This window comes from Lipophrys pholis, assembly GCF_963383615.2.
Source record: "Lipophrys pholis genome assembly, chromosome: 11".
NCBI classification, from domain to species: domain Eukaryota; kingdom Metazoa; phylum Chordata; class Actinopteri; order Blenniiformes; family Blenniidae; genus Lipophrys; species Lipophrys pholis.
Window position 1 is genome coordinate 1900096 of NC_137631.1, and position 24168 is coordinate 1924263.

At 46.0% G+C, this 24168-nt stretch overlaps 1 protein-coding gene across 1 annotated transcript in view; it reads left to right on the top strand.

The window, feature by feature from the left end:
* The window catches only part of cadps2 (Ca++-dependent secretion activator 2), a gene marked incomplete at its 5' end in the record, with an annotated part of 181792 nt that extends 160797 nt beyond the window's left edge, over positions 1-20995 (top strand). Inside the window, 3 exons of the mRNA XM_080474542.1 lie at positions 9180-9287; positions 17320-17424; positions 17943-20995. Of these exons, the coding sequence (XP_080330668.1) occupies positions 9180-9287; positions 17320-17424; positions 17943-18116 (387 nt within the window). The 3' untranslated portion in view covers positions 18117-20995. The remainder of the gene's footprint in view (positions 1-9179; positions 9288-17319; positions 17425-17942) is intronic.
* Between the last annotated feature and the right edge of the window lie 3173 nt (positions 20996-24168).

Below are 24168 nucleotides of genomic sequence, written 5' to 3' on the forward strand. Positions count from 1 at the left end.
TTTTTGGTTTGTTTGGTGATTTGTTTATTTTATCGGCGATCTTCACTGCTCATCCTTTTCACTGGATCGGCGCCTGTATGACTGTATGAAGGTTTTCTGAGTTGAACTCTGGTGTCAGTGGAGCTGAAATAAAATGAAGACTTTCCATGTAGAACCGCCTCCTGGTGTCACGGTGTCGCTGTGTGACGGCAGGAAGCTGCTGAAGCTCCTCGGAAAGTCCGTTAAACTAAGTTCTGCTGTTTCATGCATCTTGGCTATTTTAGCTGTTTAAGCTATTTAACTATTTATAGCCGCCGTGTGTTTTAGCTATACTAGATATTGTTAAAATTTTTTCTTTCCTTTTTCCTTTTTATCTTCTTTTCTCCTTTTCTCTACCAGCAATTTTAATCCTTTTCGTTTACCCATTTTTAATTCATATTATTTGAGTGTTTTAGCCATTTTATCAAGATTTATTTATTTATTTATTTAGGAACATTTTGAAATTAAATCTAAATCAAAATAGTTTTAAGTCAGAAGCAGAAGTTGTTGTTGAAGCTCCCACATGGGAACATCCTGCTCCTATTCACTGAGCGTTCACAACTAACGACAATAAAACACCTCAATTAACCTCCTTAATCCCCGGGCCCACCGCGGCGCCGCCCACACATCCCATAATGCTCCCTGTCGGCCGCCTCCGCCTCTGAAATTATAATGTAAGCGCTACTCTGGCCGTTTGGTCTTTTGTGTGGAGGGAACCTGAGGCAGGTAAGCCTCCTGTGGAATGAGGGCCAGTGGGCGGAGTCTCAGACATGGCTCCGCCCACTAACATCTTTAGTCACGGAAACCTGAAAGATGAGGTTTTCGAGTGCACGTTAGTGTTCTACTTTTTATAACAACTTTGGGATCCAGTCGCTGCGTCTCATTTACCCTCGTTGTTCACTTTCACATTATTTAGCGCTAACGGCTATGCTATTAGCGTCATGAGAAAGTGAACTTTGAGCTTCAACTTCAGCATGTTTTTTTTTAATCAATTTGAAGATTTCAGCAGTTATGAACCGTTCGCAGATTCATTAAAATGTCATTTGATTGGACTGAAAATAATGCTAATGCTGTAGCATTTGCTTGCTGATGCTAACGCCGGAAAAGCAAGCTTCCCTGCTGAGTTTTTCTGCACAGTGAAGAAGTGGGGTCAGAACCGGCCTTCAGTCATTTTAGAAAGCCCAGTGTGGTGTTTGTTGATAGGTTTCCCTCCATAAGGGAGAAGAAATGTTGGAAATCTCTCAAATTTGAAACTTAAAGTCAAGAATTTTGAGAAAATTCTTCAAATGACTGATAGACTTCTTATCACTGCAGACAGAGAGCTCTTTATCAAAGCAGAGCAACAATTATTTGCTTCTAAAACGTAAACTTTGAGGGTAGGTGAGTACTTTTGAAAATCGGTTATTGTTAATAAACTCTGTATTTACATGTATTTGGTCCTCAGACACTGCTTCTTCCTTTTCTGAATAGAAAATAACATCGTAGTCCTGCTCATCTATGGCCAATAACATACTTCCTGAATGTTTTTTCTTTAAAGGAGTGATAAGCTGGTGTCCTCACGTCTCCTTTAAATCCTCTTTAAATCAATTCTTAACCTTTATTAGTAAAACTAATCCAACATGGAGCTTCTGACCCTGTTTCATACCAACTTCCTCTCTGAGGGTCCAGGAGACATTCTGACTGGTACCATGTGAGGCTGCTGATTGGCTGCAGGGGCTGGACATCATGTTGGCATAGCATAGTGGTAGCATAGCGATAGCATAGCGGTAGCATAGCACTCCTTTGCTCACGTGTAAAATTGAACTAAAAACCGATGGCAGCGCGTCGGCAAACTTCCAGCCGCAGAGCAACTTACTTGTTAATATTAATATTAAAGTTATTTCAAATGAAATATTTGTAAATCACGAGGTTCAATGATTATACTTGTCACGTTAGCAGTCAGCTGCTAATGGCCAGCGGCTAAAATAAAAATAAAATCGATTGTGGAGTCGTCTACAAACATCCACAACGCAGAGCCACTCACCGCTAACCGCTAGCTGCAGCTAACTGCTAACTTTACCAGAGCTGGTTGATGATGTCAGCTTCCTGTTGACGACGATCAGAACCTCCCGTTTTGTGGTGCGCCCCCTTGTGGGCGATTCTGGTTTCAACAAAGAGCCAAAAGGAAAAAAACTGAGCTGCTTTCAGACTCCAGAGTCTCAGTTTCCTCTGAGGCTCAACGCCAAGAATGAAGTTTTAACCAGGAAACGGGGTTAACGGTGACGCCTCCTTTAAATGGATTATTTTGTGAAGGTTTTTTTCTCTGGTTTGATTGTTGGTTTTTTTTAAAGCCTCTGGTTTGACAGCCGTCCAGACAGACTGTGATTTTCCTGTGACGTGCTGCTAATCCGATGCTGGAAGTGGCTTTACTTGTGTTTGTGTGTGTTTGTCTCACACACGTTCAGCAGGACGCGTTCACACGCCCGTCCAGCCAAGACGCCGCTGACTGACGGCCACACATGCTGCCGGCAGACATATGCACGCTGGCAGCGCCGGAACACAAACATTGGACGAGTGGTCGCCTGCACTGGCTCGTCACCATCGTTCACACCGGATCCAAACGCTTGTCGGCGAGACGAGCGGCGAGACGACGGCTCGGTCAACGTCAGCTCCTCAAACATTTCAGAGGTTTATTATAGCTCACAATCTACAGGACAGAACCTGGGCATTGAGCTGAAAAACAAGGATTGTACATCACTGTTCAGGATGGCTCTAGAAACTGATTTTACCGGCTCAGTAAGAGAAAAGGAACCGGCCAGGACTCTCAACCTCTCGCACCCAAAGAGACGATTTTCTCACTTTCCTCCAAATCAAATTTAACTGGAGCTGCAAAACCCGTCTAACTTTTAAAACGAGGCTCCTAGATTTTCTGTTCTAGTTTAGATAAACGGTCTTATGTTGCATCTATGAAGTTTCAATTACAATTAAGGATTTCATGACATTTTAGCCGTTTTAAACTGATTTTAGATTTTCAACCTTCGTTTTCAGCATTTTTATTCAGACAGTTTTCATATTTTAGCTCTTTTAACCGTTTTGGCTCTTTTTCAAGCAGTTTTGTGAGTTTCTAAACCTTTTAAACTCTGTTTTTCTCTTGGAAATCTTTTTAGGTGTTTTTTAAAAATTGCTCCAGCAGTTGTTATTCATTTCAACTATTTCAGCTGTGACTTTTTGAAATCCCTCTTCAGCCCAGAGTCAAAAGGCCTTTAGACAATGGCTTTGTGTGTAAATATAATGAAAACAAGATCAAATGTTTGTTTAGGTATCATTTAGTGAACCTTCAGGCTCCAGAGCCGCTGGTTACTGACCTCTGACCTTCCGTGACCGATCCCCGAAATAACCCTGAACGTCAGTCATACAAAAGAAGAAAAACAAAACTTAACAAAAATGTTCTTCTTCATCATTTCACATTTCAGTCATTTTTGCATCGTCATTGTCGTTTGCATTTGATTTGATTTATTTCAAATCATCACTAAGTTTATTTCATAAAGTGTCTCCTAACAGTCAAACCCTTTCAGACACTCCTCAGTTATAAACCATTTTCTCCATTCAAACCAGCAAACCTTCTCAATGATCTCGATGATGAAGGCAAAGGTCTTTCAGTAGGGACAGAGGAGTAATAGATTACAACGTACATCGAAGAAAACACAGTTCAACCAACTTAATTGATTTGCTTCAATCAGTAGCATCTCCGTGAATCAACCTCTTCAGCGTGAGTTCATGAGTTGGTCCAACTATTTTCTCTTTTCCATGCCAACATTTCACCAGTGAAGAAGAAAAACCTGGACGAGGAGCAACGACCCTGGAACGAAACCACACAAACAACAACAACAACAAACAACACAGAGGTGTTACAATGAACTGGAACTAAAGAGAATCTTCTATAGCCCTTTCCTCTCCTGATCACATCCTCTCGCTTCTGCTTCAGTGTCTTGCTCAGGGACGCCTCAACATGTGGACAGAACAGGAATCAAACCTGCAACCTTCCGATTGAGAGACGACCTGCTTTACCAAACGAGCCACGGCTTAGTTTAACAGAGGGATTTGGACCAACCACAAGAGAACGAGCTTTGGTCTGATGGTTCATGGCAGGAAGGACAAAGAAAAGTCACCAGGACGTTTCAGCCTGACGGGAGAGAAGGATTTTCCTGGGACGCAGGTTGTGAGGGAAATGTTCCAGGTTAAAGCAAACACGGCGTTTTAACGTGTTTGGACGCGTTGTGTTGCTCTGAAGCCTCGTGGTGCTGCAGTTATTAAACGGGAATAGAACCTTTCAGGAAACACAGAGGCGTTTCTAATGTCTCTCAGTTTAACAGTCTGACACTTCAGGCTCCTGTTTGTTTCGCCCGTCAGTCACAGGGAGGAAGACGGCTGAACGTGGCCGCAGGCGTCTTGGTAATGAACTCTAATGAGCCTCGATGGAAACGTGGACAGGACGCGGCGAGCGAATCGCTGCTCTTCGTGCCGCAGCGTGCAAACGCTCACCTGGCGACACCTGAGTGTCGGAGCAGGAAGCCGCTCGCTGGCAGCGTGTAATTACCGCCATTTCACTGCCCTCCTCCGTGCTAACCGCTCATTATGGTAGGCCGCCTCCCCCCTCTACCCACCTCCACCTCTCCCCCCACCCTCCACCTCCACCTCTCCTCCCCCCTCCACCTCCCCCCCTCTATCTCTCCCCCCCTCCACCTCTCCTCACTTCTCTACCCCCTCCCCCTCTCCACCCACCACCCCCCCACCTCCACCACTTCATTTCACACACTCAGTCGTTTCTTCTGTTGTCAAACCTTGAAGTGCCGTTATCTGACGTCTGTTGTCCGGCGTGCAGTGGATTCCCGCCATGTGGCTAAGTGAAGGAGGCGGAGCTTAACGAGCTCCAGGCCGCTCGTGTCTCTCTCTCGTGTTGAAGTCAGAAAGCGTCTTCACTCTGTCACGGCGCTTTGTGGGACGACCGAGGCGAGCCTGACGGGATTGAAGAGGGAGGAGTCATCCACACGCCGCCATTTCATGGAACCAACGTTTTCGTCCAATCGTCCACATGACAAGGCCTCTCCGTGATGTCATCACCCACCTCTCGAACGATAACCCCACCTCCCTCTCTGTGATGTCATCACCCGCCACTCTATGTGGCGGCGGTCGTGGCTCGGAGAGAGGACGACCTGGAGGGGGACGTTGCAACGGGAGCGTGGAGGAAGTCCTTGTTAGCATCTACTAGCATGCTACGTTAGCATTTCCTGTCCTGGTCTTTCATGTTCCAACTAAACTCACTCCATGGAAACCGAACAAACAGGCTGCAGGAGCAGCAGCAGCTACCATGGCCACAAACATCTCACTCTGTCTGGTAGTGATCTCAGGCTGACGACCATTAGAGCTACGACCACGACCTGGACCGGCTCACGGTGTCACGTTACCTCCTGGACCGGCTCACGGTGTCACGTTACCTCCTGGACCGGCTCAGGGTGTCACGTTACCTCCTGGACCAGCTCAGGGTGTCACGTTACCTCCTGGACCAGCTCACGGTGTCACGTTACCTCCTGGACCGGCTCAGGGTGTCACGTTACCTCCTGGACCGGCTCACGGTGTCACGTTACCTCCTGGACCGGCTCAGGGTGTCACGTTACCTCCTGGACCGGCTCAGGGTGTCACGTTACTACCTGGACCGGCTCAGGGTGTCACGTTACCTGCTGGACCGGCTCAGGGTGTCACGTTACCTCCTGGACCAGCTCAGGGTGTCATGTTACCACCTGGACCGGCTCACGGTGTCACGTTACCACTTGGACCGGCTCAGGGTGTCACGTTACCTGCTGGACCGGCTCAGGGTGTCACGTTACCTGCTGGACCGGCTCAGGGTGTCACGTTACCTCCTGGACCGGCTCACGGTGTCACGTTACCACCTGGACCGGCACACGGTGTCACGTTACCTGCTGGACCGGCTCAGGGTGTCACGTTACCTCCTGGACCGGCTCAGGGTGTCACGTTACCTGCTGGACCGGCTCAGGGTGTCACGTTACCTCCTGGACCGGCTCAGGGTGTCACGTTACAACCACCGATTCAAGCCACCAAAGATTTCACCACAATCTCGTTTCATTTGTTGGTCTCTTTGTGTCTTGAGGCCGTACGCCGTACGCCGAGCGAGCAGCTTCCTGTTTGGACGCTGCGCAGACGGAGCGTGTTTCAGCCCATCTGAGAGTGTTTCGTTGTTCGCCTGGTCACCTGAGGGGGCGCCGCAGTGGCTGGACGTTCTTCCAGAGCCGAACAAACTCCTGGATAACGACGTTAAACCTTTGTGTTCAAGCTAATAGCATTGTGGCTAAACGACGACACAAACCCCAAACTGTGTTTAACAGCGTTCATGTTTTCACGTGTTGATCCGTTAATACTTTACCGTCAGGAAGCAGGAGGACGAGTGAGACTGTGGAAATGCCTTAAGATTCATTTTGTTGTGAAGGATTGAACCAATATTTAGTTCAGCTTCTGAGACGTGCTGAGTCAGCGGAGCTGCCAGGTCAACATCATCACACTGTCCTGAATCAGCACCTGTCACAGGGTCACGTGGCCCCGTAGGGAATCTTAAAGACTGTTTGGGCTCATTGTCACGTTGGAACGCATCCGGAGCATTTCGTCTTCAGGTTCAACGTCAACTCTGCGAGTGTTTTAATATATTCATTATTGAGCCATGTTCCCTGTTCCTATTGAGAATTCAAGATTTATCACCACCTAACCGGTTCTCACTCGTTCGTTCCCTCTGCCCACACAGACCACACCCATTTTAAATGAGTTTTAAATTTTAGACAGGAGATATTTATTATTGTCTTATTTATTGATTTTTATTGTTGTTCTTCCTGTTTTATCCTGCCCTGTTTTGTACTTTACGTGTGGTTTTATTTTTCCATTCTGAGATTTCCCGACGCTTAATTCTTGAATTCCCTGACGGATTGATGACTGATGACTGAATACATGGGTGGATGTGAATGTACACCCTGGGAAGCTACAAACAAATTGCCCCTCGTCGGATCAGCAAAGGTGTTTGAACTGAACTCAACAAACATACAAAAGTGGTACCGTTGAGTAGCGGTACCGATTCCCGGGTATCGCTACCGAATCTTTCACGTGTGAGCGTTTTCCCGTCTCTAAAAGCAACACGAGTCCAGACGCCGGCCAGCCGCAGAGCAACAGAACTTCAAGCAAAGTCTCCGTTTTCTTTCCCTCCCGTCTTCCAGCGGATCAGATCCCGTGATCCTCAGTGGACGGAACGATTGTGACACGTCGACGTATCGGCATCACCGAGTGTCGGACCTGAACGCGTCTGCTGCTGCACATCAGGAAACAAGGTGACAGGAAGGACGGCGTGTCCCGTCAACATGTCCGATCCCCTCGCCACCTCTCCAGCAGAGGATTATGGGAATTTTGACAGACCTATCAGTCACTCCTCTTCCAGCAGTGACGGCGCCCCCTCCCCTCTGCTAGTGGCCCTGCAGCCATGTGACCTCACTTTAACCTCCGCCATCCAGCAGGTTCTTCTGTCCGCTGCCGCCAGCCAATCACGGCTGAGTGTCTCTGACTGACCTGTCACTTTGCTGATCCAGACGTCGGGAAGATTGTTGGACACTTTGACTGTGCGGACGTCCGACTCACCTGAAGCTTTGCAGGTCCTTGGGAGACCTGGAGGCTCCTGGCTTTTTATTTACCTGGAAAATGACTTCAATGTGTAAATCAGTTGACAAACTTGTTTCCTGCTGAATGAACATATTACTTTACTGTGTGTCGCCGACGACTGCGTGGGCAAAGTTTCCCTCCGCTCCAAACGCATGAATCACCTGCTTGGCGAGCGACAGAATTAGACCTCGCCGACCTTCATGTCTCCAAATTTGCATGAACTATTACTTACGAGGGGAGTTTGGACTTGTCATGCAGTGTGCAGATAACGAGCAAACCGATGCCTCCTCCCTGCAAGTAAAGCCAAAACCTTTTCATTTCCTTGTTTTTTTCCAGCGGCGTGGCGTGCTCAGAGGCGTGCTCGCCGGCGCTGCAGCAGAACAACAACCTCCCCCGGGGGCCGGAGCGGGTGTGAGAGATGTCAAGGCAATTACAATCGGCATTACAGTGGTAATCTCCCCTGACAGTGGGGAGTGTGAATGAACCCCCCCACCCCCCACCCCCCGCCCAAGCCTCTCGCCGCCGCACACACCCGCTCTCACTCCCGTTTAACACTTCCACCAGAGGAACGACCCCCGCTGCTGCCTGGCGCTCCGCCACAGGAAGGTGCAGCGTTTCCTTCTTGTTTTTACAAAGGAGGTAGCAGGATGCTGCGCGGCGGCGAGTTGATGCTACGCGGCGGCGAGTTGATGCTACGCGGCGGCGAGTTGATGCTGAGTTTTTTTTTCTTTGGGATCTTTGTTCAAACCAGAATCACCCACAAGGGGGCGCACCCCAAAACGGGAGGTTTTGATTTTCATCAACACGGGAGGCTGATATCTTAAAACCCAACTTTGTTAAATTTCGCCGCTAGCCTCATGGCTAGCAGTTAGCTGCTAACTTTACTAGTATAAACGTTGAACCTTGTGATTTACAAACCAAGTCTCCATGTGTGTTGCTCTGCAGCTGGATGTTTGTAGACGCTCCACCAGCAGTTATTTTAATTTTACTGCTATCACTATGCTAGTGCTATGCTATCACTATGCTAGTGCTATGCTATCACTATGCCGGCCGGCCCGTTGGCGTTCACCGTTCCTGGCGTGGTGACATTTCTTTAGTGGTGAAGGTTTGACTCTCTACTGCAGGATTGACTCTCCCTTAATGATGTGACTCTCTGCTGAAGGACTGACTCTTCATCGAAGGACTGACTCTCTATTGAAGGAATGACTCTCTATTGAAGGAATGACTCTCTACTGAAGGAATGACTCTCTAATGAAGGAATGACTCTCTACTGAATGACTGACTCCCTACTGAGTGACTGACTCTCCACTGAAGGATTGACTCTATTGAAGGAATGACTCTCTACTGAAGGAATGACTCTCTACTAAAGGATTGACTCTATTGAAGGATTGACTCTCTGCTGAAGAATTGACTCCGTCATGGCATGACTCTCTCGGACTGTGGAGTTGACGTTCAGGTCTCTGTTCCTGCAGAAACCAGGGATGGACCTGGCCGATACCTACATCGCCTTTGTGCGGCAGAACCAGGACATCCTCCGAGATCGGATCAACGATGAGCTGCACATCCAGAACCTGTTTGACGTAAGTTCTGTTTAAAACGGACTGGCTCACTATTGTCACTATTACGTTTCAGTTTATTCGCGGTGGAGAATGGATCAGGTATTTTTACTACACATTATACTGTACATATCAAACCCTACAGCTATTCAACAAGAGGAATGTTCAAGGTCTGTAGTTCACTTCCGGTCCAGTCTAGTCCGGTCTGGTCCAGTCTGGTCCTGTCCAGTCTGGTCCAGTGCAGTCTAGTCTAGTCCTGTCAGAATTTAATGAATATCTCAACTTTTATACTTGAGAAAAAACTCAACTTTACCATGTTTCAAGTTTTGGTAAATTGTTTGTCGTTCCACCACAACGAGAGGAAACTCAGCAACACTGGAGGTTTCCTGGGTTTGGACGTGATCACAGCTCTGCAGTAAATCACTGAATCCTCCACCGTCCTCCGCTCTGAGAGCAGCGGTCAGTCGGCCACAGGCTGAAAACACCGGCTGCTTCTGTTGACCTGTTTATCACTTAGGAAGCGCCGAGTGTTTCAGGCTCGCCCCGCTGGAGCCAAACACCCCCCACACACACACACACACTCACACCTCCCCACCCCCCACCTGCACGGATTTAGATTTTCAGCCCGAGTTGTCAAACAAGCTCGAGGCTCGCCATGGTCTGGAGTCGATGGCGGCGGCTGAGACATGGCGGCCGGGCGTTTCGCGCACATTAGCGGCACAAAGCGGAGCGATGGATTTCTGCCACCCGCCGCCTCCTCCGAGACTTCGGAGCGTTGCAGCGGAGCGGCGAGCTTCACCAGGCTGATTGAGGAGTGTGTGTGTGTGTGTGTGTGTGTGTGTGTGTGTGTGTGTGTGTGTGTGTGTGTGTGTGTGTGTGTGTGTGTGTGTGTGTGTGTGTGTGTGTGTGTGTGTGTGTGTGTGTGTGTGTGTGTGTGTGTGTGCGTGTGTGTGTGAAGGGGGAGTGGGCCCAGCAGAATCAGTCTAATGGAGCTCAGAAGCATCCAGTCATGCACCAAGGAGGAGGTGACGGCGGGGCCTCCGAGAGCCTCCGCTCAGCCACACACACACACACACACACACACACACACACACACACACACACACACACACACACACACACACACACACACACACACACAGTGCGTTCTGTGTAACAAAAGCGTTGGATGGCGTGTTGGATGGCGTGTTGGATGGCGTGTTGGGCAGCAGCGTCGGCCTCCTGCTACGACTGTTTTGTTTACAAAGAGCTCCACAAGTCAAATTCATTAGCAGCGTCTTTTCTTCAGTTGAAACTCACTTTGTCGTCTGCAGCAGCTGAAGGAGGTGAAAGTCTGTCAGACGAGTGAGGTGAGGAATGAGGTGAGGAATGAGATGAGGAATGATGTGAGGAATGTGAGATGATAAATGTGAGATGAGTGAGGTGATAAATGTGAGATGAGGAATGTAAGATGATGAATGAGTTGATGTATGTGAGATGATGAATGTGATGATGAATGATGTGATGAATGAGATTAGGAATTAGATGATGAATGAGATGATGAATGTGATGATGAATGTGAGATGATGAATGAGGTGATGAATGTGAGATGATGAATGTGAGATGAGGAATGTGATGATGAATGTGAGATGATGAATGAGGTGATGAATGAGATGATGAATGTGATGATGAATGTGAGATGATGAATGTGAGATGAGGAATGTGATGATGAATGAGATGAGGAATGTGATGATGAATGTGAGATGATGAATGAGGTGATGAATGTGAGATGATGAATGTGAGATGAGGAATGTGATGATGAATGTGAGATGATGAATGAGGTGATGAATGAGATGATGAATGTGATGATGAATGTGAGATGATGAATGTGAGATGAGGAATGTGATGATGAATGAGATGAGGAATGTGATGATGAATGTGAGATGATGAATGTGATGATGAATGTGATGATGAATGTGAGATGATGAATGTGAGATGAGGAATGTGATGATGAATGAGATGATGAATGTGAGATGATGAATGTGAGATGAGGAATGTGATGATGAATGAGATGAGGAATGTGATGATGAATGTGAGATGATGAATGAGATGATGAATGTGATGATGAATGTGAGATGATGAATGTGAGATGATGAATGAGGTGATGAATGAGATGATTAATGTGATGATGAATGTGATGATGAATGAGATGATGAATGTGAGATGAGGAATGTGAGATGATGAATGAGGTGATGAATGAGATGATGAATGTGATGATGAATGTGATGATGAATGAGATGATGAATGTGATGATGAATGTGAGATGATGAATGTGAGATGAGGAATGTGAGATGATGTATGATCAACCACAGCGAAAAATCCTCACCTTTTTCTTTAAATTTTTTGATGTCGGTGTGAACGAGGAGTGTCTCTCTCTCTCTCTCTCACTCTCACTCACACACACACACACACACACACACACACACACACACACACACACACACACACACACACACACACACACACACACACACACACACACACAGTCAACATAGCTCACATAAGTAGTGCACTCAAGGATTGTTCACATAACACTTCACATAATCACACACCAATAGAGCGATGACTGACTTCAAGGTGCTCACACACACTGAGTGTTGTGGATTGATGGATGGATGATGGATGAATGATGGATAGATGGATGATTGATTAATCAATGATTGATCAATGATTGATGATGGATGATTGATGGATGGCTGATGGCTGGATAGATGACAGATGGATTATGGATGGATGGATAGTTGATGATGATGGATCATTGATGATGGATGGATTGATGATTGATGATGGATGGATGGATAGACAGATGGATGGATGGATGATGATAGATGATGGATGGATGGATGATTGATGATGGATGGATGGATAGACAGATGGATGGATGATAGATGATGGATGATTGATGATGATAGATGATGGATGGATGATGGTTGGATGGATGATTGATGATGATGGATGGATGATTGATGACGGATGATTGATGACGGATGATTGATGATGGATGATTGATGATGATGGATAATGGATGATGGATGGATGATGTCTATAGCCAATAAAATAATTTTTTATCGACCTTTGTTTCTATAGTAATTATATCACTCAAATACTTAAATACCTTTAATTACATACCTTTTAACAGTTATACGTTTTGCACAATCAAATACTATTATATCAAATGTGTTACAGTAAATAATACTAATAGTTTTAAAACAGACACAATGTCAACATCAAAACCTTGATGATATAGTTTGTTTTTTTACGCCTGCCTATCGGAGTATAAATAATACTAAAAGTCAAGTTGTGGACAAAGCAGATTTTGTCCTCCACAATAAAAGTACGCCACCATTTTCTTTTCTCTGATATTGAATCGTTTTGTGTGATTTGAAACAGTTTTATTCAGTGTCAAACACAAAGTGTGTGTCAAGTGTCATTAGACACACACACACACACACACACACACACACACACACACACACACACACACACACACACACACACACTGCTGCTTGTCTGGATATTGTTTTTGACAGCCCCCACCCCCACCCCCCCCTCCATCTGCTTCCACTCTCCGTCCTCTAATCAGCTCAATTAAGGAGCGTCGTCACTCTCCATCTCCACGTCGGTTATAACGCGGCTCGCGTGGCGACAGGCAGGCGGCTGATTAGCCACTCGGCGGTAAACTCGCTCCAATAAAGCGTTTTGCCGAGCGGAGGAGGAGGAGGAGGAAGAGGAGGAGGAGGAGGAGGGCAAGAGGAGGCAAATCAGGAGATGTCATGTGGTAATTTCAACATCCTCGAGCATCTGTTCAATCGCCGGCGAGCTGATTAGCACACGGCACGATTTCCAGTGAACAAATATTTTGCGTGCAGGAGAGAGAGAGAGAGACAGAGAGAGAGAGAGAGAGAGAGAGAGAGAGAGAGAGAGAGACAGAGAGAGAGAGAGAGAGAGAGAGAGAGAGAGAATAATGCAAGGAGGGATGGAGATAGGAAAAAGAAAGGTAATAGCAAAAGGCTGATATTTACTGTCGGTCTATATAACGAAGGAAATTCTGTGTTTGTGAGCTGAAGTGACTAAATGGTTCGGTTCTGCTGAGACGTCGCTCGTCTCAAGGATTCACCTCAAACAGGAAGAGGAAATGAAGGGCAAGAATCTGATCAGCAGGGGGCGATAAATTCCTCAGAACAACACAGTTCAATCAAGAGAGCAGAGAGTCGTCAGCGTATCGTCAGATCTTCATCCCATCAGACCGTCCAGCTCTTCATCCCATCAGACCGTCCAGATCTTCATCCCATCAGACCGTCCAGCTCTTCATCCCATCAGACCGTCCAGATCTTCATCCCATCAGACCGTCCAGCTCTTCATCTCATCAGACTGTCTAGCTCTTCATCCCATCAGACTGTCTAGCCCTTCATCCCATCAGACCGTCCAGCTCTTCATCCCATCAGACCGTCCAGCTCTTCATCCCATCAGACCGTCCAGATCTTCATCCCATCAGACCGTCCAGCTCTTCATCCCATCAGACCTTCCGGCTCTTCATCCCATCAGACCTTCCGGCTCTTCATCCATCAGACTGTCCAGCTCTTCATCCCATCAGACCGTCCAGCACGTCATCCCATCAGACTGTCCAGCTCTTCATCCCATCAGACTGTCTAGCTCTTCATCCCATCAGACCTTCCGGCTCTTCATCCCATCAGACTGTCCAGCCCTTCATCCCATCAGACCGTCCAGCACGTCATCCCATCAGACCTTCCGGCTCTTCATCCCATCAGACTGTCCAGCTCTTCATCCCATCAGACCGTCCAGCACGTCATCCCATCAGACTGTCCAGCTATTCATCCCATCAGACCTTCCGGCTCTTCATCCCATCAGACTGTCCAGCTCTTCATCCCATCAGACCGTCCAGCACGTCATCCCATCAGACTGTCCAGCTATTCATCCCATCAGACCTTCCGGCTCTTCATCCCATCAGACTGTCCGGCTCTTCATCCCATCAGACTGTCCAGCCCTTCATCCCATCAGACCGTCCAGCTCTTCATCCCATCAGACCGTCCAGCTCTTCATCCCATCAGACTGTCTAGCTCTTCATCCCATCAGACTGTCCTGCTCTTCATCCCATCAGACCGTCCGGCTCTTCATCCCATCAGACCGTCCGGCTCTTCATCCCATCAGACCGTCCGGCTCTTCATCCCATCAGACCGTCCGGCACGTCATCCCATCAGACTGTCTAGCTCTTCATCCCATCAGACTGTCTAGCTCTTCATCCCATCAGACTGTCCAGTTCTTCATCCCATCAGACTGTCCAGCTCTTCATCCCATCAGACTGTCTAGCTCTTCATCCCATCAGACTGTCTAGCTCTTCATCCCATCAGACTGTCTAGCTCTTCATCCCATCAGACTGTCCAGCTCTTCATCCCATCAGACTGTCTAGCTCTTCATCCCATCAGACTGTCTAGCTCTTCATCCCATCAGACTGTCTAGCTCTTCATCCCATCAGACTGTCTAGCTCTTCATCCCATCAGACTGTCCAGCTCTAGCTCTCTATTTGTTTCTTCCATAAAGATCCACCTTGTCTGATATCTGTATTTTGTGTGAACGGACTGATGTGGAGACGCTCCCCCCCAAAATTAAATAAACAACACAAAATAAAATCGGACATCATAAAATCAAGTGTGAAAATTATCCATTATCATTTCATTAATTAATGAAGTCAACAGGCTTGATTTTCTGTATTTAAAAAAATAAATAAAAAAATCCATTGTGAGCAGAAGTAATGTATGTCTGAAAGTAAGCTCTGTCGCGTATTCTGCTGCTCTCCCCTGATGAAACACGTATTAAGGTAATGAACTAAACAGGTTGGCAGCCTGGCGTGACGGCAACGTCTCTGTTATTCCATCGTTCACGTCGGTGTACATTTGCTCGCCGGACTCTGTCGATCGCCGCTGGTTTTTATTCTCTAAACACGATGCCAAGATGTTTGTCAAACACCTTTTTCCTGCGTGGATTGTTTGACGCTCTGAAAAGACGGGATTTGTGACTTTCCAGCTTCCCGAGGCCACGCCGTTTTAAGAGAGCATTTATTCAGGAATCAAATAAAGCAACTGAACTTGAACCCTGGTTTGTAAGTTAACATGTGTTTCTCTGCGTTCAGTCGAGGCTGAACTACTTACTGCAGGTGAAAAACTGCTTCATTACTTCAGTATAATTAGGTGGCGGTATGAAAGAGGTCAGAGGTCGCGCTCACAATGGGCGGAATCAAATATTTGCGCGACCTCTGAGTGATCATGGCTGCGTGTTGGCTTTTGTCAAGTGCGTGGAATAACCTCTGGACTGTTTTTCTCTCTTAAATTGGAAGGTAATTACAGTTCTCATCACTGTGTGGAATTAAGTCTGAATATTGCGGGTCATTACTGTGTCAGAGCAATTTCCCCGAGCGCTCGGTGAATAGAGCCACCCGACGCCAGCATTTCACCAGCGGCGCTCTGAATGAGTGAGGAGCGCTCTTCAGGTTGGAAAAAAAAAGAAGCTGCGTTTGATTTCCCTGCCGCCCGTGGCCCGGTGGCGAAAGGTGTGCGCAAAAGATCCTTTAATGAAAATAACAAAGAGGGAAGCGTGCGTTTTCTCTCTCTATGAAGCTCAGAGCAGAGCCGTGAACTCTTCCCTCCACACGCCGCATTCACCGGCTCCGCCACTAAATTGCCGTCTTTCAATAAGTAAATGTTTTGCCCTCTTTGAGACGCCTCGTGACCTCTGACCCGCCGCAGGCGGCGCCAGTGAGGTGGGGGTGGGGGGGTCCCGGGGCCGGCGGCGAGCAAGCCGGCCATCACCCGGACTCCTCCGGAGGCGGCGAGCTCCGACCGACCGTCCTCGGTGGGTGAGCAGCCGCAGCTCCATTTACATAATGTGCTTTTTACTTACGGTCTCTTCAAGGACGTCGCAGCCGAGGAAGGAGAGAAAAGAGGGAAGGACTGAAGACGAGTCGCTCAAAATGGAAAACTGCTTCCTTCCGTCTGATTCTCTGACTTCACAACGTTTTCAGCAGAACAGATAGACTGAGGTCACATCGCCCATTCTGCTAACTATGGATGAGGGCTGAGAACAGGTACACCTGGACAGGTGAAGACAGATAAACCTGGACAGGTGAAGACAGGTACACCTGGACAGGTGAAGACAGTGGTGAGCTTCTCCCTCCTTTGAATTTGACAGATCTTCAACATAACCACATATAAGAAGTAAAGTGATCTAATCTTTCTCATACACCCCAGTATCATCGGCAAACGAGGAGACTCTGTGTCCATACAGCAGATACTGAGTGGACCGATACCACGGAGACAGACGCTTTAAAGGAAGTTCAATGTTTTGGTTCGTGCTTGGACTACAAATCAAATAGAACATCAGGTCATTTATTGATTTTAGTAAAACAATTTTTGAAATTTACAAGAAGAAAATCTGAATGTTGGAGGAAAAAATAAAACGTTATAACTTTATAATTTTATATATATATTTCCAGTAAAATCAAAGGAAATAAATGATCAATTTCATACTTCTTATTTTTTCATTTCCAATGTGTAGAAATTCCGCAGGAGTCATGTGATGACTTTATTATTTCTTGAGACTAAAATAAGAAGAACCGATGGCAGAGCGTCTACAAACCTCCAGCTGCAGAGCAACACACCCGGAGGGTTTGAAATGAAATATTTGTAAATCAAAGGGTGAAACGTTTATACTCGTCACGTCAGCGTGACGTTAGCTCGCGGCTAAATTTACCAGAGCTGGTTGACGATGTCAGCTTCCTGTTGACGACGATCAGAACTTCTGATTCTGGTTTGAACAAAGAGCCAAAAAGAAAAAACTAAGTTGCTTTCAAACTCCAGAGTCTCAGTTTCCTCTGAGGTTCAACGCCAAGAATCAAGTTTAACCGGGAAACGAGGGGTTAACGGCGACGACTCCTTTAAAGTCCACATTTCTTCTGTCTTGAGTTATGTTCTTCCACTGAAGCGTGTTTGTTTCTGCCTGGCAGCAATGGTACTCGGGCTGCATGAAGATGGTTTGCGTTTGGCTGACGGACAGGTTGGACCTGCAGCTCCACACCTACCAGCTCAAGACGCTCATCAAGATGGTGAAGGTGAAGCAAAGAACAAAACTTTCTGTTTCGCAGATGAAAAGCTGGTTGTTGTGAGTCAGACTGACAGGTTACGTTTCTTCATTTAAAGTCTTTCGTTTCACTGAGACCTCGCCGGCGTAACAAAACATCTCAAATTGTGATTTCTTTTTACGTTAAAAAGCAGCAGAGCTGACAATGGCGAGGAGAGAGAACCAAACAGGAGCGTCCTTGAAAGCGGCGGTGTGAAGAGGCAGCGAGACGCCAAAGAGAGAAAAGCTGCTCAACTCCGCCGCCGCCGCTTCCTCGCCGCTTTTGTCTTTGCGTAGCGTCGCTAATGCAAGTTAAACTTGAAAGCGGCGAAATGAGGAATGATAATAGCCCGATGCCGCCGTCCTCCCGGGCCGACGCATAAAAGACTCGGCGCGGCCTTGAGCCTCAATCTTCCCTCTTTTGTGCGTTAAGACGAAGGCTGGCGTTTGAACGCCGCGAGCTGCATTCCTGAGACGCTGTGTTTTTCCCCATCAACCCCTCCTCCACAGAAAACCTACCGGGACTTCCGGCTGCAGGGCGTCCTGGACGCCACGCTGAGCAACAAGAGCTACGAGACCGTCTACAACCGGCTGACGGTGGAGGAGGCCACGGCGGCCGTAAGGGCGGCGTCCGGCGGCCTGCAGGGCGTCACCATGAGGGACAGCGACCAGGACGACGACTGAACTGGAGTCTGGAACCTTCATGTCCATTTAGAGACGCTGTTCCACCGCCTTCAACGTTAGCCGCAGCTGCTAGCTTTAGCGCGTCGACGTCGCTCGCAAATATTTTTGAAAATCCTCCGTTGATCATTCTTCACTTGCTTGAAAATTAATTATGAAATTGTCAGGAAATAATTATGACTATTAATAGATAAACTAACTTACGTTTATGTGACAAACAACTGAATCTACCCGTTCCGCCAGCGTTCTCCGCTCTCCTGATATTTGACTGAACTTTAGGAAGTAAATCTTTAAACACAAACGAAGCTCATCAACAGATATTATAAACATCTAAGGAGTTCAAACACAATACAGTATGGAATAAAGATTAAAATGAATGTGTTAAAGTTAATGTTAGCCATGAAAATGTTAGGTGAGGATTGAAATAAGATCAAATATTCCTACGTCTTAATTATTAAGTCCGGTAAAACTTCAGATTGACCTCCTGCTTCTGGAACTGAAGGTCCTGATCCAGTTAGAACCGGAAATCCAGCAGCATCCAACTGGAATATATGAGAGGGAATGACGGGAGGCCGGGACCTCCTCAATGGTTGATGGGACAGGAAGTCCCGCCTCCCACATGGAGCCATACTCTGATTGATGTCACTTCATACAATGGAGCGCAGCGATATCTCAGTGATATCTCAGTGATATCTCAGTGATATCTCAGCGATATCTCAGCGATATCTCTGTGATATCTCTGTGATATCTCAGCGATATCTCAGCGATATCAGCGATATCTCAGCGATAGCTCCGCGATATCAGCAGTATATCAGCGATATCTCTGCAGTATCTCAGCGGTATCCTAGTGGTATCTCAGTGGTATTGCGGCTCAGCTCTGCTCCAGCTGGAGCTTCCTGTTCGAACGTCTCGCTGCTTTCTGTTTAGTCTGTCCACAGCAGCAACGTCAACCTATTTTTTGATAATGTGACAAAACGCTTTCACGTTGGACTGACTCTTGTGATCAAAGATGAATGTCGTCTTGTAGATGTGAATATTTTCTCCAACCTTTAAACATGGAGCTTCACTGTTGTGCCATTGTGCATAGTTAACATTCAATTTGTGGTTATTTATTCATTTTTCCGTCTGAAGCCAGCAGGGGGCGATCACGATAGTTTGTCCTAGCATCCTCGTCTTCTTGCATAAAGTTAATTCAAAGCAAAATAACTTTGATCGGTTCAATTTATTGAGAAAAATTCACATTTGTGAAATTCTGCATCCGATCCTGATAAATTGTTCCGTATTCAGAATAAAGAGAATTCTCCGATCCTCGGTCACGTCCTCGCCGGTGAAACAGCCGCATTGACCGTTTGTTTACACACAGAAAAGTGCGTTACGTTTTCCAAACGGGCGACCCTGAAGCTCATAATGACCCAAGCAGAAGCGGCGTGACATCATTGTTCTTCCGTTAACAAAGGTTCTCCGACCGTTTCTTCTAAACCGGATCGTTAACCAAGCGGCTCTAATTGGGTGAAGTCAAATCAGACTCCAGTGGCGGAGCAGGAAGCCCCCAGGTTTGGAAGGTTCCGGTCGGTGGAGGCCTTGGCGACGTTGAGGCGGAGCCTGGGAGGCGGAGCCTGAGAGGCGGAGCCTGTTAGGAGTTCCCACGTTGCTTCAGTGAAGAAATCAGATGTCGTTCATATTGAAAGAGTTCAGGAAGACAGATCTGCTTCTTTCCGGGGTTTTTGGTCTTTTTCAATGAACTCGTGGTGAAAGTTGTTCGGGAAACGGACGAGGAGTCGTTTCTGTCTAGAAGACTATTTCTTGAGTCGGTGGACCGACTTGGCGCCTCAGGGTCAACGGAAACGTCGGTGCCTCTTAAATCCCAGACTTGAGGCTGTGCTGTCGGACAGATTCCCGTTTAAGTCTTTGAACGCAGCGAGCATCAAGTTCCAGACTCTGTGGAGGTGCAGTTCTGACTAAACCTCAAGCACAGATTGAAAAAGCTTCCATTCGTTCAGTGTTGGGACCAAAACCGAGCGGTCCCTCCTCAGTCCACGCCCTTTAGGAAGAACTCCGGGACGACTCGACCTTTCAGATATTTTTGGACTTGGTGGGCAAAAACGTGGATCCAGGTTGTAATTAGATTTATTTTGACAATGTGCAGGGATGTTTAGGAATTGTACTTTGTCCAAGGCTTTTTTTGCTGACTCATCAATCCAGACTGGCGTGTTTGGTGTGGTTTGGTTGGGGTTCCTCAGAGGACATGTGCCTGAACGGGTTCCTGATTTCCAAAGAGATGGTGTGTCAGATGTGGAAGCACGTGACTCCATGTTGATGTAGGTGTTCGATGTCGGCTCTTCCTCTCATTGTGAAGCAGAGTTCACCAGCGTTGGGTTGTTCTCCCACTAATAGGGAACGTGAGCTGGATTAGACCGTCGTGAGACAGGTTAGTTTCAGTCGCCTCCGTTCATCGTGACGTGCCGTTGTGAATCTTGAGCTGTGGAGCGGAGCAGTCGAACCGCCTATGGAAGTCTCAGAAGCAGAGACCCCGAAGGAACGTGAGTCCGATTCAGACCAGCCAGTCGATCGGCAGGCGGAGCCTCCGACTCCTCGCCGCTCCGTCGTCGGCAGAGCCTCCGACTCCTCGCCGCTGCTCGTTCGCTCAGTAGCATCTGTATGTCGTTGTGGAGAAAACAAGTTTTACCTGTGAATTGGGTGTAGTCGTCCAACGGATCATTCGACGATATCGGCGATATCTCTGCCGTTTTTACTGTTTGTGTTTGTTTCAGTGAAGGTCAAAGGTCAGGAACTGCTGAATATGAAGAAGTATATTTCAATTGTCTCTCGTGCACCTGTTGTGTTCAGGTGTCTCCTTGCAGTGTCACTAATAAAAGTGTTTTTAATGCAGCCGGTTTGGTTTGGTGTCATTGTTTCCCCACCAGTCTCATCCTAACATTCGTCCAATCACAGCACCGTCTGCCTCCAGTCGGTCTGACAGGAAGTTCCTGTTCCTCTGAAACGCCGTTTCTCACAGCTCCAGGCTCTTCGTTAGAAACATAAACAGATAAACATGTCTCGTCTCTGAACCGGACACGTCTGTCCATTTCCTGGAAGCTGACCGATACGGACCAACGGAACGTTCCGGAACGTTACAAAGCAACGACAGAACTGTGAAAACCGACGGCGCCTTGTTCTCATTATCATCACAGTCAGTCGTTGAGCAGCTGCTCTGGAATTGATCCAGTGTCACACAGCAGAGAGAGGACAACCAATCAGATTGATCAGAACGGTTCCGCTTCCTTCATGTTTACGACCCTTCAACTCAGAAGTTAGAGCTGGAGTTCCACAGGGTTCGTCACGTTACTACTTCCTGTTGGAAGTATTGATAAATCACTTGTTTAGCTCTCCACATCGTTAATCACATTCACCCATCGCACACGTTCACACGCGGCGCCGTCACTCCACTGGGAGCGTGTGTTGCTCAAGAACACTTCGGCATCGGCATGTGGACAGGTGGAGATGGGAATCGAACCTGCAACCTTCTCCCTTCTGTCGGAGGGAGGACCGCTCTACCAACCGAGCCATGCCGCCGCCGCCGCCGCCGCCGCCGGGTTCAGTCTGGTCAGACCTCAGTGGTCATCCAGGGACGTGTCCTGCTGCTGAACACCAACTGTCCAGGACCTGAAACCTTCGAGGCCAAAACAGACATGTGATTTTCCACCAAATCAAATCCACCTGGAGCTGCAGAAGATATTTCACCTTGAAGATGAGGCTGACGCGGCTTCTGAAGGTTCATATCGACAGTAGATCTGAAGTATAAACTGTATCTTATGTGATATTTGTGAAGTTTCAGTTACAATTCAGGATGGTAAACACACAATTACATTTTCTGCAGTTTTTTTGACCTCATATTATTGGCCTCATTCTTCTTTTCCAGCCTTTTTAAGACAAAATTGTAATAGAATAGAATAGAATAGAATAGAATAGAAATACCTAATTAATCCCAGAGGGAAATTCCTTTAAGCATTGTTTCACACAGAATGAAAAGAAAGTTAATTATCTAATAAGACAGAGTAAAAAAGATTAAACAATTTTAAATAACTCACTAGTATATAAGATAAATATATATTAAAATACAGAGTCTTATGGATGCAGGAAGAAAAAACGTTTTACCCATTTTACCAATTTTTTCCTCTTTTTTAAGAAGTTATATATTATTAATTTAGGATTCCAGTGATTTTGTCAGATTTCCAAATTTTAGTTTTTGTTCCTTTTTAAAAAGCCTTTTATTTTTCTTTATCAAAGAGATAAAAGTCATTTCGAAAATCACTGCTGTGTCGATAATATAGCTCTCTCTCACTATATATACAACCTGAGAAAAGAAGAATGTTTTTCTGTTAACACGTCAGACTTATTATAGTTTACAGGAAAATAATAATGAACAATGTTTTTATTACTGTTAGAATTTAAACGTGAATCAATATATTATTGATAAGGAGGAGCTTATAAAACTGTTATTATTATCACATGTTTATAACAAATTAATATTCATGATTATTGTAATATCTGATCATCTCATTATTTTAACTTTACACACGTATATATATATATATATATATATATATATATATATATATATATATACAAAATATGATATATAACGGTGTCATGATATTCCGTTATGTAACTTCTAAAAATACACGTTGAAATAATAACAATAATCCTGATAAAATAATAATGATGATTAATAATAATTACAATTAATGTTGTTAATATCATTAACTCATATGACATGATGATATCATCATTATTATATTATTGTTTACTGCATCCACTGTGGTGTAAATATGTGAAGATGAATTATTATTATTATTATTATTATTATTATTATTATTATTATTATTATTATTATTATTATATTATTATTATTATTATTATATTATTGTTGTTGTTGTTGTTGTTGTCGTCGTCGTCATCGTCATCATCATCATCATCATCATTATTAAAGTATCTGCCCCTCACAGGCTATGAGGCAGTTTGAGCGCAGTTTGGGGTCAAGACGGGAAATGGGAAAAGATTTAAAAATTTATATATATATATATATATATATATATTTATTTATTTTTTATTAATTATTATTATTATTATTATTATTATTATTATTATTTATATAAAAAAATCTTTTTTTTAAGTAAACAGGTTTTTTCATAAACCGAAAAAAAAAAGACAGGACGAAATGGTGTAAAAGCCCCGCACGGCCCCACGGAGTCCCGCACTGCCCCACGGAGTCCCGCACTGCCCCACGGAGTCCCGCACTGTCCCACTGAGACCCGCGCGGCCCCACGGAGCTCCGCACGGCCCCACGGAGTCCCGCACTGCCCCACGGAGTCCCGCACGGCCCCACGGAGTCCCGCACGGCCTCGACAGAATCAGAAAGGCTTTATTAATCTGTGGGGTAATTCTTGAATTAAAGCCCCGCGCGGCTGCTCGTCACACCGCGTCACTCTTCTAAATTCTGACACGAAAATATGAAGTTCATTTGTTGTGACCGGAACTCGTCTCCTCTAATAAAGAGCTTTATTGGGATTTATTCACTGCTCTTCCTTTTGTTGGCGAAACAATGAACATTTTTTTGTTTCGTTTTGTTTTATTTTGTTTTTGTTTTATTTTGTTTGTTTCGTTTCGTTTTGTTTTATTTTGTTTGTTTTATTTTGTTTTTTTTCCGTTTTGTTTCGTTTTGTTTGTGACACAGAAAAGAGCGAAGAGACAACTGCTTTATTGTTCAGCTTGTTTATTTCTTCTGTTCATCAGAATAAATCCGGCGGTGGTTTTATTTCACAGTGATCCGGAGGCCCGCCGCCCGCCGCCCGCCGCCCGCCGCCCGCCGCCCGCCGCCGCGTGTAAAAACACCCGTTTGCTCCCGCGTGGGAGAGGCAGAAAAAAAACGCTTTTCCGCGATAGAAAGTGTTTTTTTTATTATTTATTTCTCCTCTTTGGCTCTTAATAAACACATGATCCTGTCAGTCTGGAAGAATCTGGATTTATGCCACAAGGCGCCTTTTTGGCATTTCAA